Raw genomic sequence first — 20,354 nt, 5'->3', positions numbered from 1 at the left:
GCCCACCACCTTCCACACCACATCCAGGTACCACACCAGTCTGGGCATTTGGATGATTGCCATAACAGGAGTACCAAATGCAACTGATTCAGACACTCAGCATGTTTCCCAATACCTTTTCTCTCTGGTTTTTCAGTCTGAGTTAGTTTTGATATACTGTAACCCCCCCATCTTGAATAAGGCCAACCTAGAGACAAATGCTGGGTAAGGTGAAGCTAAAACCCAACCCTGCAGCTGAACAGAAGTTCCTGCCCTTATTGGGCAGGCATTGCATCTGACTGCCACGGAGCTGGTAAAGCCTGTCCTCTCAGACACTGGTGTTCTTTGACTCTCTTTTCAGGGTGAGAAACGTTTTTACTCTTGAATAGTGGTGGAATTCACAGATTCCACCATCAGATACATACCCAGTAAGCCTTTATAAGCTCACACATAGCGACATAAGCCACATGTCTTGCAAGTGCCATTAAAACACTCCATATGTCTTCATTTGGGAAGCAAGTGTTCTTTTTGATTCAGGAGTTAAGTTCACAGACTCTCTGTCAAATAAACAACATGTCTGTTGTCACCTGGCTGCTGAGCAAGCCCTGTGTTTGAAAATATGCACTTCATGATTTTAGCCATCTATTTCTCAGCCTTTCCTCCCACAGCAACACAGCAAATATAATGCTCCATCTTCATTTTGATGATTAACATTACTACCCACCTCCTGCAATTTAAATTTCTTGGGGTTAAGTGTTACTCTAGCACTACACCAAGGCAACAGTCCTATTAGATTGAATGATCTCCAGCTGCATGGTAAGGGAAAGTTTCTACAAAAAGTATTCCAAGTTCAAAAAGACAAGACTAAGACAGGAGGAGAATAATCCTTGCTTTAGAGCAGGGGATTTCATGTACAGAGATTAATCAACTTCTCCAAGCCAGAGAGCATGGAGGAGTCAGGACTGTACCCAGCATCAGAAAACCCTCCTTTCAAGCAGAGGGCAACACTTTACCTGTGCCAACACTGCAGAACCCCTGTCCCCAAGCATTTGGCAGCTGAGCTCCCAGTTGACAGAAGAAGACTGAAAAACGCTTGTCAAGAGCATGTCAAGTCACAACAAAATAACTAAGAGGAGGCTTGTTTTGTGCATTCCTGGAACTTGGTGATTTTGCCCTCTTTTATACAGAAAATGTCCCCATCATATTTGTTTACTTATTACTGACATACCAGAATGGAATTTTTGAGATAAAGTTAATGCAGAGAAAGTAGTGACTAGTCACAACAGAACAAGGCTGGTGAATCCGATGTCCCATGTTCCTCCACAGCAAAAGAACACAGGATAGCTGTATGATGTAGCAGTTGCTGGGGAGAACATTGCAAAAGGCAAGTTTGAACCAGTGAGAGGGAACATGATCATGACTGAGGTAAAAAGTGAGCAGAGAGACCATCTAACTTAACGCAAAGAGCTGGGCCATCTCCCCAAAACACAGGACAAAGACATTGTAATACAAAAGTTACTTAGGAAGTGTCTTGGAAAAACAAAGAATTCAGAAAACATCTATTTTGAGTGGGACCCTCTGTTTATGTGACTTATTTTGGGAAGACAAGAACCAGAAAACATCCGAATCCAACTGTGTAAATCAGAACCTGAACAGTCACACAACACGTTTGCCCCAAGGAAGGGTAAGCAGAAGAAAGTAAGCTGAGAGTTCAGCAGAGCTTCATCTCAAAGATTCCCAAACTACTACAAGCCAAGTAGGAATTTTTTTTTTTTTTTTTTTTTTTTTTTTTTTTTTACTTTAGGATTTGGATGTTATTTAGATACAAAAATATTCACAAAAGCAACGTCTGACAGCATCTTTATTGCATGTGGGCTCTAAGGATCAGGGCCCATTCAAAGGCAATTCACGAGGTGTCTGCAATGTCCAACCACCTTCCAGACATAAAAAAGAAAAGAAGGTTTTGAGTTGCTCTCCCCTTTTTTCCTGTATACTTTTTCCATTCTTTGCTTTCCTAGTGAAGAGACAACACTTTCTGGCTACAGTGATAGCTCAAGATCAAGGATCTGCTGTCAGGGACCTTCTCAGCTGAAGTGACAGCCTGAGATGTGCTGCTCGTTAGTGGGCTTTTGTATATAAGACCATGTCATCCAACACAGCTGCAAAGGTTGTTACAAAGTCCACAGAAAGTCAGACGGCAGCTATAGAGGAAAAACGTGTCTGTGGCACAGGATCAGGGATAAAACACTTTCTTAAAAGCATCTGTGGGATATCAGGCAGAGTGAATTGGAATTAGGATGAGGAATTGTGCCATTAACGCCAGCAACAGACTTAAGTCCTGATGATTTTCCTTGTGTAAGGTGGGAGAAGACAGGCTAGATGCTGGGTGGTTACTGAAGCAAGAAGTTTAGAGATAAGATACAATCAAACAAGATCATGGAATGCAATTTGGGAAGATACTCAACAGTCACAGAGCTTGAATTAGCAGCTTTGTCTAATACCTAGAGGTACAATTATAACCCGATGCAAAACAATTATTAGAATCCAGAGAGAGAGAACATCAGGTGGAGCAGACCCAGTTCTTCATGAGCTGAGTAGCATTCAGGACCAGAAAGGACACCTGCACACATCCTAAGGTACAAATGTTCAAGAAGGAAGAGGTAGATATCTCCAGGAACTTCGGTGTACAAATCTAGCACTGGGACATGAATTTTCTTTGCACAGAAACAATTCAGATCGATTCAAACATTAAAATAGCAGTGAGCAATATTTTTTAGGGTATCATTCCATGTCTGTGAGTATTCTGACTCCTTTGCTGTTGAAAACAAGCATGTTATTATGCTACACTATTTTCCTGCCATCTTCCTTGCACACAGTCCTATTGCTAAAGCCTGTCCCATGAGAAAGGGCTGGCTTACCAGTTTGCAGCTTCAGAGTTTAAAAAAAAAAAAAGGAAAGAAAAAAAAAAAAAAAAAAAAGAAAAAAAAAAAAGGAAAGAAAAAGAAAAAAAAAAAAAAAAAAAGATTTCTTTTTAGAACTGAGCAGAGCACTTGCAATGAAAACTGAAGCCATGCAAAATGTGACAAAATTCTCGTCTTAAAGCCTCTCAAGAGAACCTCAGATAATTTGTGCATGGTTCCTGCATGAAATGCAGAAGTTTGCAATGAAATCTGCTTTTCTTTTTTTGAGCTCATCCACATTCAGCTCTTAGATTTGATACTCTAGGGGCAACAGTAGTGAGGACTAATGTGGACTGTCTCCAAATCCTGGCAACTTTGATCTTCACAAAGCTCTGAATTTTTTATTTTTTTTTTTTAATTGGGAATATATCCACATGGTTAGGGATTCTAAAGAAATAACAGCATGTGATGAGTCTTGATTGGAAATGACCAGAGAATTTAAGGCAGTTCTGGCCAATATATTTGAAGGATGTCTTTATAAGCTCTCTTTTAAAGACTGATTTTGGGAAGGAACTGGGAAAACCTAGCCACTCTGTTAAAAGGGACAGAAGGGCAATGAGTTCTACTGTAAGATCTCTTCTTCTGCTGACTCAGTGAAGACACATTTGTCATTCAAAGACAAATTAGAAAAGGGCATGGATCGTGCTACATAGATGCTCAGCCTCAGTTATCAGCCAGGTACAGGCAGCTTCCAATGCATCTACCTCCAAGTGCATCAGAAAAAAAAGGCAATCTCTTTTGGTGGATGTGGACAGAATGTCTTTGTCAAAATTTCAGTTTGAGCAAATACTGCAAAGCGGTTTAGCACAGGGAGGATTTGTCCCTGCAGAAATTGACACAAATTCCTTTAGGACAGGGGCAGCCACCCCAACTGCATAGCTGGGATTGCCAGCAGATAGAATTAGGAAAACTGGAAGATAACACTGTGGCCTAATGTAAACTCTTAAATCTGCTGTAAACAGAGCAGTAACACACAATAAAATTGGCACACAATAAAACTGGTAGCTGTCATTGCACTCCCAGAAGCAGGTGTAGGGAAGGACAAGAGACATAGCTGGATTTTTTTTAACCCCAGTGAATTCTGGTTGGGGGAAAAAGCAAGCTGAAGGAAGCTGTGGAAACAGCTAATGTTATAGTGATGGAGGGCAAGCTGAAACAATGGTGTAAGAAGGAATTATAGGAGATCAACTGGAAGGGTCCAGTTTAAGATTCCCACTAAATGCCTGATACAGGTGGGGATCAGGCTGGAGAAGGCAGCACTCTTAGACGTTTCATGTTGGACTGACAGAAAAGACCAGTATTCACAAAAATAATTTTCTGAAAAGCTTCTGAAATGTCTGCTGGGCCAAGGTATTCCTTTAAGAATATATATACACAATTGTCAAAAGCACAGTTTAGGAAATAACCATTACAGGTTGAAGTTTAGGGACATTTTGGGTTTTTGGTTCTTTTCCGCATTTTGGTTTTAGGTTTAAAAATCCAGGTTTCACAGATCTTGTCTCGTGAGAGATCCAGAAAGAGAACAGCCCCCTACGTACAGCATGGGTCTCAAGTTTATCTTTGTTCACAAGCCACAAGGACCAGCTCTCTTCTTCTTTTACCACCTTTACTCCTACACCAAAGACTTCAAACTGCACACCACAAAACACGTATGGGCTGGTCATTAGTACATATGGAGAGACTGTTTCCCTGCTACAGGGTTTTAAGACATTACCACAAGACAAGGAAACAAAGACCGTGTTTAGCAACTGAAAAGGAAAGCAAAAAAAAAACCCAAAATAACAAGAGTACGGTCTGGGTTCAGAGCCAAGGAACCTGGTATACCAGCCACCCAAAGGTTACATGGAAGTACTACTACAATTAACCTTAATTCATGGGATGAGATTTTCAGGAGGGCTAGGTATCCAGTGAAAATGCTTAAGAAGTAAATGCACAAAGAAGTAATGTGCCACCAGAACTGTAACAAAAATATTGCATAGAATCTTATGCCCTATGGATAGCAGAGGCTCCAGCAAAAAGAGTGAAATCATCCTTATCTTCCCATTTGTCTGTAGAATTTTAACAAGGGGCTCCTGGGAGTTCTTGGGGGCTCCTCCATGGCTCAACAGACAAATTAACTCATCAAAGGGAAGGAAGGGATGATTAGCTAACAAGAGTCCCCTCCAGCCCATCAGTGGCACATGGTTATTTCACCCAGATGGTGTTCACCTACCTGAAACTGGTAATGACAGTCTTGGATTGGATTTACAGAAAAACATAGATAATAAGGTGCTGCAAGAGTGACACGATAGGAGTTATTGGTTTGTGATGCTTCAGACTGTGCCAGAGGCAGCAGAGCTGTTTTGTAATGTTAGCCTCTGTTTGTAACATTATCCTCTCTGCCCGAGAGATTTCCTGCTGCAAATGGGAGACTTGGTCTCTAGAGAGGCATTTGACCTGACCCTTCCCATATGAGAGTAGGATCAACAGCAAAGAAAATGACAAGAGATGGCAAGACTCCTATCACATACGAGCAGAAGCAGTTTGACACCCTTTCCCTGGAAACGGATGAATGTCTCTGTGGTGTGAAGGATTGTGCGATATTTTCTTAAAAAAAAAATAATAATCCACAGGTTTTTCCTGGCTTTTCTCCAGACGCAATTGAGGTGACAATTGGTAACATTTTGCTGGATATCTTCCTATTAATGTAAAGAGTGCTTGTTGGGCTTTTCAGGACAGCCAATACACCAGACATGGTGGGGTAAAAAAGCAAAGGAAAGCCAGAAAAAGCATTTCAAAAATGCCTAAGTTTCCTCCAGACAGGTAGAAATGAAAGCCTATTGCTCTCTTTGTGCATGGCCAGAGGGTCAAAATCCTTTATCGGACACACCCAACCAGATGTAAAGAAGCATATACTTAGTTTTTTGTTTATTAAAATAATATTAAAATGATTGCACATGCATAATTTTTTTTACCTGACAGCTTTAGGATTTCATTTTAGTCCAACAAGCCTGTGAAAATCAGCAAGCTAAGAACCTGTGCAAGCTAAGACCAACCCAAAAGACTGTTTCCTAATACGGAAATTTGACATGAAAACTGAGGCCAGATGGAGTACACATGCTTGCCAGCCACCCATCATCCTCTGAAAACTTGGATTTGGCCATGACAGGCTCCTTGCTATATAAAGACATGCCTCCTGGAGAATGCATAGTTTCTTAAGCCTGTCGTGGAAGATTTTCCCAAATGGCATCAGGAACTCCTTACTAGCCCTAATAAAGTGGCATTTTAATGGGGGAGTAGAGGAACACAGAAATAATTCCTTAACTTCCTGCTCCAGGTGGCCCTGACTGAGCAGGTGGGGCTGAACCAAATGACCTCCCAAGGTCCCCTCCCACTTCAACCCTTCTGTGATTCTGTGCAGCCTTTCCCTGCTCCAAGTCCATTCTTCACCCTTTCCCAGCCACACTGCCACCTGCACTGCCCACATCTCACCGACAAAGCCTCCTCTTCTCTCAGTGCCAACCCACAGGGCCTGGCAGAATGGAGCACATTATAACTAGATACAGCTAGTTAACTGCTGCATATTAAAATAAAAATTAAAAATCTGAATGCTAGAAGACTTTTAAAACTCTCATCATACCTGCTTCTCAGTTAGAGTCCCATGCAAGCCTGCAGTGCTCTCACCAATGCCAAAATCCCAGTGAGAAGTCTCAGTTCCATAATGTTTCCTACCTGTGCTCTCCAGTGCAGTTCCTGAATCATTATGTCACTCCTTAAACAGCAGCTTGGGAGAACAACAATTGGTTTTTTTCACAGAGGTGTAGCGGTACTTTCAGAACCAATTTTGAGTTCTCTCTGGGAGAAAGTACCATTCCAGGAGAAAACTCACACTGTTTCTTCTAGATGCTCACAGGAAAGCAGCATGTTCCTCTAACCCATCCAATCCTCTAGGTAACCATTACCACCACCTCCTTGCAATTACTGTCTTGGTTAAAAAACAACTTTTCCACCCAATTTCTCTATTTTCAGTCAGGGGTATCTCCTGAGATACAGGAGATATCTGGAGAGATTTGTAGTCCATCAGACCACTTGGTGGATTGCCCCTCCAAATCCCTATAAAGATTTCATATCACTGTGCCCTCAAGGGGCAGATGTGGAAGCAAACAGAAATGTAGAGGCATAGGAAGTTCTCTCTGCCCATTTGACACCCCTCATAACATGCATGGCAGGGTTGATCCTCCTGAACATCATGTGATGAGCTGGATGGCTGTGAGCAGTTCAGGCAACTCAAAGCTGTCATAAGTCAACAACACTTGCCCAAGGCTGCCACCGAGGCTTCTCACAGAAAATACTCTGTTCTTCTGATTATTGTCTTAGTGACTTCTGTTGACTAGAAGCACCCATTATGGACCAGCACCCCATTGTGTTACTCACAGGAAAGCACAAAAGCACAGATGTGTATGAGGAAATTGAAGTATTATTCCAGTGCATCACACAGCTCAGGCTTCTTGACACCACCAAAATCTCAATAGGTTTTGGTTTTGTGATTTCATAAACAAAACCCAGTGATTACTGCATGTGGTAAAAAGCAAACTCCAATCATGGCCTTTCAGACTCGTCACCACTGCAAAGTGCTAATTAATTTCTCAATCACTACGATGCAAGGCTCTTGCTCCCTTGTGTCAGAATGGAGAATTCAGCCAAAGCCGCCAACTACCCACTGCAAAGGGGATGATTTCCACTGGTACCTGAAAGCAGGCTCCGTGGCTGAGCCTGCTTGAGCAGCCAGGCAGAGCTCTCTGCATGCCAAGGCTGCAGTCTGACACTTGCAAACACGGGCAGCAGGATCCCCTCTGCACCTTCACAAAGTTACTGAAATGAAAAACAGTCACTGGAGAGGCTGCAAATTTCTGGAGCATCTGAGTGTTAACCACTGTAGCACAACAAAAGCTACAAGTGGGTAATTTTTCACAGACACACACACACACACACTCTTCTTGAACTTTTTTCTGCTCGGGGTGGTGGTGGTGGGAAAGTTCAATACCAAATTGAAAGTTCAATACCACGATTCAATACCAAAAACTTTCTCCCTGGAACAAATTTGCTCCATGCAATTTCCCCCTCCTGACCTACACATGCACAATAGGTTAGCAGGACTAAGAAAAAAAAAATCCTAAATTAAGCCTTGCTATGATTTTATCCTTCTTTTAATGGCATGGGCATGAATTAATGTTAAGTGGGATGGGGCAGCAGGGAAAGAGCATGGCAGGGTTAAGATGGAGCATTTAGTAGCAATTACCAATGATGCACAGTGCAAAAATAGCAATTAAAAAAAAAAAAAATGAGGCTATACTAGAAATAAAATCATTAAGGGAAATAAATTTAACTGTTTAGCCAATTAGCATTTATCTAAGAAAGGCAAACTTTCTGTTACTGTTGTTAAGTAAATGGGAAGAAAATACCAGAAAAATCTTATCAGAAATATTAACTTCACCCTAGCAGTGCCTCTGAGTGTTTTTCTAACAAAAGACAGAGCCGCTGTCCCAATTTTTTGTGACCCTCTCTTCAGTTCTAGGGAGAAAATATTTAGTTCAACATTATCGTAAGCTAGAATATGGCTCTATTTATGTGACAAGTTGACAACATACAATTTCATGCTTGTTGAACTGATCTGCGTTATATATTCACTGTGAATATTATGAAGCCTCACCATTATAAATATGAAACAGTATACACTTATTCAAAATAACTCCAGCAGTAGCAATTTATAGCTCAGTTGTTTGTGTACTTGTGAAGTCCAAATGCCACCTTAAGAAGCTGCATCTCACTAAAACAGATGTGGAGTGTGACTGTGACCAAAGTGGATTTAAGATGACCTCTGTGAAAGGAGGTTATTACATTTTTGTCTGTATGGCAGCTGACACCCGTTTGTATTTAGATATGTAGCCAGTGGAAACACAGAGTAACACAGTGTCCTCAAGGGCTGGTTTTAACAGGACCCAGACATTTGGCTAATGACCTAATGAGGTAACTATTGTTCTGAGTATTAGTCTTCTGTCTTACAAAAAAAAAAACCCCAAAACAGGTGCTCATCAAAGCAGAGACATGGTGAATATCTCAGGCCTCACTGTTTCAGTTGAAATATCTTTTTAATGGGACTGTGAAGATGATCAGTTGAGTTTTCTTGATCGTGCACCTGGGAAATGGTTTTGTTGGCCTCATACATCAAACATAAAGCTCTCAAAGCAATTGGTTTTTGCTCATTTGGGGTTTCTTTCCTGTCTGAAGATTTCAACCAACATGCAAGGTCCTTGCATGAAAAGAGAGACACGTCCAAGAGGGAAAGGAAAGGGAGCAGCAGCACGCACTGCTCACACTAGACACAGAGCATTTGCATAAACTCTTCCCAATCACATAGCAGGTGGTTCGTTCGAGTAAAATAAATTCCACTTACTGCTTCAGCCTTTTTAAATGTCAGCATAGCTAGTCATAGATTATAGTTTATATACACCATCTCTGTAGAGGTAATGTCATTGTGCTGGTCTCCTCTTTAGCAGATGCAGAAATCTCAGCCAGATTTCTGACATGACATTGCTCTGTTAGGAACATAAAATTCTTGCACTTTCACCCAGCCACTGCTATTTTCTTCCCTTGGAACTGAGGGTCTATCTCCTAGTCTCACAAGTGGTTTTTATGATACATTCCTACCTTTTATTGTTCTTATAAAGTTTCCTATCCCCAATCTACATCTTTTGCCTTCTGTGTTTAATGTTGTATTAAGCCTACAACGTTGTCTGTTACCCTACTAAATCTATCCCATAACCACATACTGTACATTCATTTCTCTAGCACCTCAGTAGCTCTTATCTATTTGTTTTTATGATCTCTTATGAACTGCTAGGAATAGCAATTTGCAGCGCTGTTTGTAAAGTCCTCTCAGCCTGAACTCAGCCTTCCCCTTTTTTTGTTATACAGCAGCACTCTCTGCAGTGAAATCCCATTTGCCATAGAAGCATTTCATTACAGGATGCATTTTAGAGGAACACAAGTTCCTGAGTACCCTACGTGTGCTTAGCATGTCAAACATTCAGTGTCTATGAAGCTGAATTTCAAAAAACCTCCTTATTAGAGCAGGAAACTACATGTTGATATGAGATGGTGCTGTGCTACCTTCCAGTTCACTGATACACTTCCCACTCTACATTACTGCCCAGAGCTATTTAGTTTGTGCTCTCTGAGGTCCTAGACATGCTGCTATGCCATTCACACAATCTCACTTCTTTTAAGCACTTTGATAAGCTTTATTCTGCCATTATACCATCTAGAACATTAAACACAATGTTTAAGTTCTATGTTAAATCACAATCAGCTCCTATTAACTGTTCCAAGCTCCTCATTTTTATCAACAGATACTTTATTAAATCCTTAATAATATAGATGGAATAGTAAGTTAATTTGTGTGTTGAGCCATGGATGTTAATTTGTAAACATAATAACGTACTGCAATCATTTGCATAATAGCATTTTAATCTTTTTAGTAAAAGCTGTAATTCCCTACAAAGTACGCTGCAGTAGAAACTAAGTGACTATTGGTAATAATAAAAAAGGCCTTAAAATTCTGATCCTATTATAGTGTTGGAACATACCCAAACTGCTACCATAATCTCTGAAATGTTACTGTTCTCTGATTTAGGTGTCTGTGTCAAGAATAAAAATGAAGTATAACTGGTAGCAGTAGACTATTTCCTAAATGTAATTTAGTATTCACTAAGCACCAGCACTTTGCAAATAGCTCTGAGGCTTTCCTTCAAAGTTCAGAGCTCTAGTTATGCATATTGTGTGAGGTACACCATGCAGCTCACCTCCAGCCTCTGTTGTGCTGAATAGATGGCTATGATAAATCATGCTGATTTGGCACTGAAGGGCATCAGCCATCAAGGATTTGACTACTTTCCTTGAGATTGTATCTCCTTGAACTGCCTGCCCTGGGCTACTAGTTTTGGAGAAAATTAGAAAGTGGAAAATATGCTAGGGGAGGCCAGTACAGAAAGTCTGTATAGGCTCAGCTCTCTGGAAACCCATTAACACCAGTCACAAGACTGGCAAAGAAAACATTGGTGGTTGTTTAAAAGTCAGGCCAAGTCATTTTACGCAAGATCTGGTAATTCATTAATCAATCTGGCTGCAAACCTTGAATAAATAACCTGAAATAGTGAACGAAACTGGCAGCACCACAGAACATGAGGAAGTTTATAAACTGAACCAATGCAAATTACCCTGGTGATGTTTAAGGCTCTCCTCTACCCTCAACATCTTCCTGATGTAAACCCTTCCAAATAAGTAAGAAATCATTTATCTCCACAAATTTCCCTGCTGCCAGGGAAAAGACAGTATGCATTTCATTGTGCATCTCTTTCTCTCCCCACATTCTTATCACTTGTAATACAGCATTTTTTGGCAGCCTACAATAAAACGTAGTAGCCTGTTTGGGCTTCCCAAATGCACAGCACATTGCACAATCTGGAAAAGAAACCTGGGCTACACTATGCAAAACGAGTAAAAATAAAGTTATCAAATAAATTGAGCATCTCTGGAATACTGAATTATGTAAACAAATGAAATCCATGCAAGGGCAAGCACTTTGGGTCTTCTGGTCTTTTTAGAGGCTAGAAAAAGTGGTTTGCCAAGAATGAGAATTTTACACTTGCAAATATTTATAATTTTACACTAGTTCTTTATATTTTAAGAGGTTATTGGCTATCTATGGACTGCATTTTCTCTAACATCGGTTGAGTTATTTGTAACTAGTGCCAACCAATAGAGATATCCACTGTAGATATCTCCTCTCTCCATAATGCTAGGCATGAGTCATAAATAATTTTAAATATGACTAACTTTACATGATATATGATAGGATACAGCACATTTGAAGAAGCCTCAGGGGACAAGAGTTTTCACAAACAAAAAGCCTTATCACTCGTGCCACATTAAGCTGCACAGTTGTTCCCATTTTCACATAGCATTGGTTCTGAGAATGAAAAACTAACCATTCTGATTTTCTAAAAGTAGCAAAATCAGGTTTTTTACAAATACATTTTTTTAAAATCTAGTCCAGTAAAATAAATAACAGAAGTGAATGGTGCAGTGAGTCATCTAAATAAATGTTCTCGTGTGACTTGTTAACTATTTACTTGCAAAACTTATGTCAATAAGACAGTGCCTTGAGGGGCAAGAATTCCTTCATTTTATCTGTCCTGTAGCCAGAAAAATGGGTAAAGAAAACCAGGTCAAAAAGAGAAGTGATCAAACTGAATAGAAAAAAATCAACTAATCCATAATATGCATATGTACAGAAATTGAAAAGAAGAGCCTCCATACTCAGGCAGACAGTACAGCTTGATTCAGGACTTGTATCAGTTACCCTGGCAGGAGAATGGAATAATTCAGGGATGAATCAGGTGCGTATATAAGATACTGGTGTGTTTTAATACTAAGTGAAAGTCTGTATCTCATCACACCCAAGCAGATGAGTGCAGGGATTTATACTCAACAGTTACATACTATCTAGACTAATTGCACCTTTATCTCGCTTGGCTCCTGGCTGCTACCATAACTATTAATAATTTCTAGCCCATGAGACTCCCAGTGCCAGTGCTTGTGGGTGCTTGGCTCAAGCAGGAAAACAGTTTGCAGAAGGTCTGAAAATTCACTTTCTGAAATGCAGGCCATTCTTTAATAAAAGTGTATGAGCTTGGGAAATCCAAGAGCATCCAGGCAATGCCACATGTACTGCATTTATACCTGAAAGGAGAGGGTGCTTCATTCAGAGTTTGGTTTGGCAATTAACACTGTACAGCCTGTTCAGTTAACATCGCTTTTGCACTTCCCAACATTTGTTTGCCATTCTGATTCTTTTCCTTCCACCCCAAACAGACTGTGTGTCTATTTTTATATGACAAGTCCTTGTCTGGAAGTTTAATGTTAGATGAAACATGCTACTCACATAATGAGATGAGAGAACAAAGAAAAAAGGAATAGTAAAAAAAACACAAAGAACCCCAAAAGTTATTTTTTAAAAAGGAAAAGCCAATGCAGATCAATATGGAAAAATCTAGAAATTACCAAATGGGAAAATGCACAAAACTTCCATTCTCTCAGCTAAAACAAATAGTTCCTCACAGAGTATGTAAGATAGTCTCTGGAGGAAGAAGACATCTTCTTCTGTTCTTGAGCACCCCCAGTCGTCACATTACAGAGCGGCAGAGGCGAGGAATAGTGAAAGGTATCCAGCTGCACGATGGAGAATGGGGACAGGGTTAATATATGGGAGGAGAAAATAACTGTTTAATTCCCATCTTCCTAGGCCAAGCAACCAAGAAACGTAAAAACACACTATGAAGCTGAAAGCAGCCTAATTTTTCACTGCAGCATTGCAAAATACTAATAGATCACAATTTTTTCCTACAGGTGAGTATGGGCCAAGCTATGCTATGCTGTCAGAGACAGCAATACAGCCTGCAATTGAAGCTGACGAGTGTGAGGAAATCCAGGTGGTTGCAAAGAGGCCAAAAGAATTTGCCCATTAGGAAAGAAGCAGCACATTTCATTTGAAACTATTATTTCTGGCCTATTGGTTGCTGCCTAGATGCATTCTCCCAGCTGCATAACACTTATTCCTTCACGCTGAGGCTGCTCATCCTCAGATTCACCCAAATGTGCCTCTGAGAGGTTCCATGTGAAGACCAGTACCTCTTGTCACCATCTCACAATGAGGTTAAGTACACGCCTAACTGGTTGTCTTGCTGTTGGCAACGTGCTTTGATTTTCAGAATGGGAATTGTCTTATATAGGAAGTGACAATTCCTATACCAGGCGTGTAGGGGAATTGCCTCTACCTATCTGAGACAATTTTGTACTCAGCAGCTGTGGCCAAGCAGTTACAGACAGGCCAAGCAGCGAGCCTCTGGTCAAGTTCCACTGGTTTTACTGGAATAGTTTGTGTGTTTAGAGTCAGTAGATGTCTAATTATATCACTTATTTGGAATTTGCACTTTGAAAGTTTGCATCTTCAAATGATTTTTCCAAAAGTAAAATGCCACTGCATTTGGCTTGATATGAATACGGAAAAATACATCTCCTTGGTAAAAAAAAAAAAAAAAAAAAAAGGCAAAGCCACTCTCTACCAGTCCAGCTGAAAATATGTTCTCTGCCCTTCCTGCTACCAACCATCCAAACCTACACACCAACACACCGTACCCTGCCCCAGGCAGTACAACTGCAATTCAAGAACGAGACAGGGTTTGGAAACTTTGTAAAACAAGGCGAGGAACATTATACAACTAATGACAATCTAAGCACATGGCTTTGCAGGGATAATTTCATTCTAATTTGAATAAAATTAATTCCAAGGTACTTGGGTGTAAATGATAGAAACTGAACAGAAAGGGCTATCAGTTACACTGGTATAAATCCAGAGTAACTTCATCTGCATCAGGGAGATCACTGTGGGTTTAGAGCTGTATATAAGAAGAGAAGAATTTCATTTAGGACATCTTACATATGCATTTTACTGTACTGTTTCAGTTAGTCTTTTCCAGCTTTTAAACTACACTGGGATAATCTGGGGCTTTCCCAGCCTTATTTCCCAGAGCTGCGGTACCTGCCATGTGAATGGCAGCACCCTTAGCTTGCTGTGGCACAAGGTCTTCCTGCCAGCTAATCAATTTATTGTCCAATCTCTCAGTCAGTGGCATCTCCTCTCCTATAGCACCTCCTATCATCCAGGAGGGATGATCAGCTCAGGGTTCAGGAGCGGCACGGCTACTCCATAAGCACAGGTTCGAGAACCATCAAGTCTTTACACAACAAAAGAAAACCAGAGACAAAGAGACTGTAACTCTCCTCTTCTGCACTCTCATCCGCAAGGCAGTATTTTAAAGAAAACCACCCTACCACCCTTCAACTTCTACTTTAAGACGTCTCTCTGATGAAAGGTAACCGAAATATCCCAAATGAATCTCCTGAGCTACTGACAGTCTTCACTGTCTTCTCTGTCACATCCACACTTTTTCTTCCCCATACATCAACTAACTGTAAAGGACCTCTCAATTTGTGTGCAGAGCACTTTGCACAATAATGCTCTCAATGGCAGAATATCCCTGCTAGAAAATCCCCACTCCAGCTAGCTGCTGTGCTATTTTTTTTTTTTCTTTTCTTTTCTTTTTTTCCACGGAATGCAAGTGAAAGACAACAAACACTTTCCAAATTTTGTCTTTGTAGCTGAAAACTGTGCAGCTCCTTGCCATGATGCAAGGGCAGTGCCACAGGGCAATGTGGTCTAGGCTGTCTTTAGTCGTTTCCTTTAAAAAATCAACGCTCTATTTTATTTACTCCCCCCCGCCCTTTCTCCAGACTGCAAGACTGGTTTTGATCACGAGTACTTAAGGTGCCAGTCAGAAACTGTAACACACATCACTGCTTCTGCCGTCTCTTAATGGGGGAAAAGTAGTAAAACTGTTGCCCGGCATGTTAAAAAAAAAAAAAAAAAAAAAAAGAAATTGAAAGAAAATTTAAAAGCAAGGAAGCACTTTGCAATGTGCATTTGCATCACCTTGCCTTACCTCAAATATATTGGCGGGTTCATTGCTGTACTGATTGGAGATAATCTCTGACTGGTCGCTGTACCACTTGAGTCCCCCCAGAAAGCTGTCCGCGTCTAGGTCATTCACATCGAGTTCAGAGAGGTCAAGTTCTGGGAGATCTGGGCAAAGAGGCTGGTCTTCACCAACCAGAGCAGCACACTGCAGGAAACAGCAACACAGAAATAGTTTCATTAATTACCAAGAATCTATTAACTTTAATATCATGTGATAAGAATTAAGCCTCGATTAAGCCATGGCACCAGGTCACTAGAATTGACTTTGTTTTCTGGAAAAAATACCCACAAAGCATTACATTAATGTTAGCTCTGCGCAGGTATGCAAGGGGGAGGGGGAAACAGGAGGGCATAAACTGCCTTCTCTATCTCATCTCTGACCAGGATAAGGAAATTTCTTCTCCCTATACTCTTCGATAACAACAGTGTTTAAAGTTTTATTTAATCCAACAGCAGAGGCCAAAGCATGGCCTTATTCTCCTGCTTCAGAGCAAACCAATGCAGGTAGAAGTTACAGATGAATACCTCTGGGCAAGGTCTGTCACGCATTTCTTGATGCATTCAGGTTAAAGAGGCACAGCCTGTTACAGCCTTCAGCCCTGGAGGCTAGCTCAAGCTGGAGATAGTCACACTTTTACTTCTACAGATCATCACCATAATCCTGGAGGTCAGTCATGATGGTGGCTACCATATGGGCATAAAAAAGTACAGGTCAGTGAGGCTGTTGTGCTCTTTCCACAATGCACTCGATGCACAGACCTCTGCCACCCAATTACATATCAGGGTCCTGGCCACTGACTGCATTCTGAAATATTTTTACATTCACCTTTGGGTGACAGGAATAGTTAGTTCAAACAGCCTTTCACCTGCTTTGTGTCAACACATAAACTGTTCCAGTCAGCTTCCTACATGTCCCCCGACAGCACCTGCAGTGAGGGAACCAAATTGGTTTTCCTCCTCTGGCAGCCCCCTTTTCCGTAATCTTACTGTGGAGGGTCTGTGAAACATTTTGGTTGAGGTAATGAACAAAGACTAGTCTGGATGCATCCTCTTCAGAAGTGCAAAATGTTTTTGTCTCCATGACTTACAGCAAGAGTAGTGATAAATACAAATAAACTGAATAAGTGTCCTATTGTATCCTGGTATGAAGCTAGATAGGGTATTGACTGACTTGCTGAGCAAGAAAAAATTAGTAACACACTTTAGCATTGCAATTGAAACGTTAAGAGTATCTCCCAAAACCATTACCTAATTATGAAAAACAGCTTGGAAATAGCAGAGTCCCATTTGTCAGTGCTGATCAATGAAGCACTTCCTCCTGCACTGTACCACCTACTCTTGCAACTCATCTCCGAGCATCTACACTGATACAGGTATGCTGCAAAGCACACAACAAGCTGCAAAAACACCAGGCACTGAATGGTTAAAAGCCATTTAGAGTCAACTGAGTCTACAGGCTTCCACCCTGAGCATTCCTACAGTTGTGCTATGGATGGCCAACAGCAGGTCCTCTTCGACTCTTGTCAGTTGACTGGGTGGTTTGAATGATTTCCCAGCCTCTATTTGGACTGAAGTCAACCCAGAAAGTGCCGCTTTCTGGAGAGGGATGTCTGTAGGGCACTAACACCGTGTCCACGGATGTGAATCGCTCAGTCCTGGTTATGTCACTCTCCCAAAGAACCGCCTTTGATAATAATGCAAGCAAGAGCTGCTGAAGGTGCATCTCATTGAGGTTTTTGTCCCTGGGAATCTCGGGGCGTCTGCAGTGCGCGGGCTGGATGCAGCAGCGCAGCCACGAGCAAAGATTTTGTCTGTTGGCACAAAGACTCAGTGCAGCTGGTGTGAGCTGTAATTTACCAGACAACTTCTACATCTACCAGGGCACTACGAGATAACCACCGAATAGGCCAAGGGGCAAGGGAGTTGAGAGGCTGCAAAACGAGGCTTTGAAATAACAATTGCTTTCCTTTCTGTTATTTCAGGGGCTGCGAAACTTCAACAAGTCAAAACCTCACTTAAGTAATTTTCACTGCACACAATTTTTTATCATTATTTTGGTCATAGGGGAAAAAAAAAAAAATAAAAAAAAGCTGAAGAAAAAAATTAAAAGTTCCCTCTCCTTTAGTGTGAGACACAACCTTCCAGCAGCAATCTTATAATGCAGAGATGACCTTTTTTGCTGCTTGGCCGAAATCTCTGATCTCATTAAAGGATAATCTGGTTTTTGACTGAAAAGGTAGATTCTCAGCATCATTCTCAGATTTGTGTTCTGGAGGTCAGTAGTTTATAACTGATGCCGTAGACTTCTTAAGTATCCTGCTGATCTGCTACTGCTTTCGTTTGTAAAAATAGCTTCACTCTGTGAACCACCTACTTAAACATGTTTACTCTTGGTAATCTGCATTTTTAAGTTCCTAGAGTGGGCTTCTGAAGAGACATTAACAATTGTATTTTAAAAAGTCCTGCTCATCGCAGCTTTCATTCACCTATAGGGACTGCAATGTCACCTAAAAAGACGTAATTGCTGAAATGAAGTATATATGCTCTTGCCAATGTTGACATGATAATAAAATCAGTGTTTCTGAATATGACATTATGCTTCTAATCTGAGACACATTAGTAGCAAGTGTCCCTGTTATTAATTTATATTTGGCCTTTGGATGATGCCAGGTTTAACACTCCAAGTCCTAAAACTGTCCTCACCTGACACACTGATATTTACTGTTCGCCTATACATCTGTAACAGGTGCACCTGCATTGCTAGCATAGATTTTACTGTCTTCCCACCGTTATTTGATATGATAGTTACTCCATAACTATAGCTTTATCTTACAGTAACATTTAGGAGGATAGAGCAGTCACTAAACAGAAAAGGCTAATTACTGTGCATTATTTCACTCCAACAGACTTTTTCTCTCTTAGTTCAGGTGCAAACAATAAATTAGCTTAACTGCGCTGATTATAGTGAATCATTATAATTAAGTATAAATCTCCATTAACCTTATGGACATTTTTGTGCTTTTGGAGGTAAATTAAAATAAAAAAAAAGAAAAAAAGAAAAAAAAACCCACACTGGACTTGTGCCATATTAATTATATTAATGAAAAAATAACCTGTGTTTTATTTTTAACAAGTTTTTCAAACAGCCAAGGGGATGAACCCAGGAAAGAAAGAGGGACTTGACAGAATGTGTGTCATGTGGATTTTCTCTATCAATCTTCACAACCTTACTGTACATCACCTTCATTAAGCTGTGAAGCACTGGGGACGCTGATCAGCTACAGTGATGCAGGCCTTTATTAAGCAACACGCCATCCTGTCATTATGTGAGTGAGAATTTAATACTTAAAAAAAATGAAAGCTGCTCCAGTACCTGCTGTCTGCGATATTTTAGATCAGTAAAGGTGATCCCCTGAGCCAAAGCAGCACACAGACACTGCTGTACTGCTATAGGAAGTGCAATGCATGAGCATGTTGGTAAAATCCTACCCACAGTTAATCCATCCACCACACAATTAATATGAAGATAAAACCTCTTTTTTCTTTACTTTTTTTCCCCCTCTGCACTATGAAAAAGTCACTGACATAAATTATCTATTCTGTTACTAGCTTAAAATTACTGCTGGAACTCTAGTGATTAAAATAAATCTTCAGTATTTCCATATAAGCTTGTTCCTCAATCAGCTCCTAGCAGCACTAGGAATAATACATGATGGAAAAATGAAGCGACGGCAGCTGAGACCCATGCTACAAGCCAGACAACAACCCACAGGATACTCCAGCTACTCAGAAACAATTAGGACTTTGGAGCCAGAAAGTCATCCACTTACAGTCTTGACTCATAATAGCTACAGGACATATGAATTATCCATATCTATTCCACTTTACCAAGAAATCAAAACAAGATAAGAGCAATTACAATATGCAAACAGAAATCAGTGGATACAATGGCAAGCTGCGATTATTTAAAACGCAACAAAAAGATTTGAGAATCCACACGCATGCTCCACCAGAGAGGAAAAACACGCTTGAGAACACGGTAACATTTTTACTTTAGATGGGCAGCTCTCTACGGCATGAACATCTTATTTAAAAAGCATCGCCTGTAACTTGTTTCTCCCTCCCCTGTTGCCCGAGGGGAGCATTTTAAGCATTTATTCCAAGCTCGCAGCCAGAGGGTTAGTTCCTTTGAGCAGGTCTGTATTTGGGATTCCTCTCCATGGGGTCCAAAGAAAGTTTCCCTCGCTTCACAAGTTGCCCGAACTTTCAGGTAATGCTTCATTTTGCCGAATGCAAGCATGCAGAGATCCTCAAACCTCACTTTATACTCCAGAGATTACCAGGGAGCTGCTTAGGGTTTTGGGTTTTTTCCCTTTTTTTTTTTTTTTTTTTTTTTTTTTTCCCTTTATGAATTGTAGCCAGCAGAAGCTGTGGATTTGATGTATTGCTGTCTATTTTTACACAAGCAGCAGCGTTGGCGGCAGCAGCAGCAGCAGCAGCAGTTCACACAGTCCTGCATAAACTCTATTCTCATGGTTCATCCTGTTGTCTCTGTTGTACAGTGAGATTTAACCATTTGTTGGACTACTTGGATCAACTGAGAACCCTGCTCTACAGGACATAGCTACAGCGTCATTATTCCAGCACCACAAGAAGCAGGGAAACGTCTCCTTCCAGAAATCTCTTTTAAAAGCATCTAAAGCCAAACAACACTGTATTCATTCCTGTGTGCGTGTTTGAATTCTGCAGCTGATAAACAAGGAAAAAACCTTTGACAGAGC

At 40.7% G+C, this 20,354-nt stretch overlaps 1 protein-coding gene across 4 annotated transcripts in view; it reads right to left on the bottom strand.

Moving 5' to 3' along the window:
- PPARGC1A (PPARG coactivator 1 alpha) overlaps window positions 1-20,354 on the bottom strand; it is a 363,077-nt gene that overhangs the window by 45,528 nt on the left and 297,195 nt on the right. For 2 of the 4 annotated variants that reach the window (XM_071743829.1, XM_071743830.1), the window contains exons 2-3: window positions 15,539-15,718; window positions 13,098-13,208 (exon numbers count right to left, since the gene is read on the bottom strand). In XM_071743829.1, the coding sequence (XP_071599930.1) occupies window positions 13,098-13,208; window positions 15,539-15,718 (291 nt within the window). The remainder of the gene's footprint in view (window positions 1-13,097; window positions 13,209-15,538; window positions 15,719-20,354) is intronic. The other 2 variants (XM_071743831.1, XM_071743833.1) reach the window with 1 other exon arrangement.

The sequence above is a fragment of the Heliangelus exortis genome, chromosome 4, assembly GCF_036169615.1.
Source record: "Heliangelus exortis chromosome 4, bHelExo1.hap1, whole genome shotgun sequence".
Taxonomy (NCBI): domain Eukaryota; kingdom Metazoa; phylum Chordata; class Aves; order Apodiformes; family Trochilidae; genus Heliangelus; species Heliangelus exortis.
Note: the sequence above shows the minus strand (reverse complement) of the source record. Positions and strands in the feature narration are given on the sequence as shown.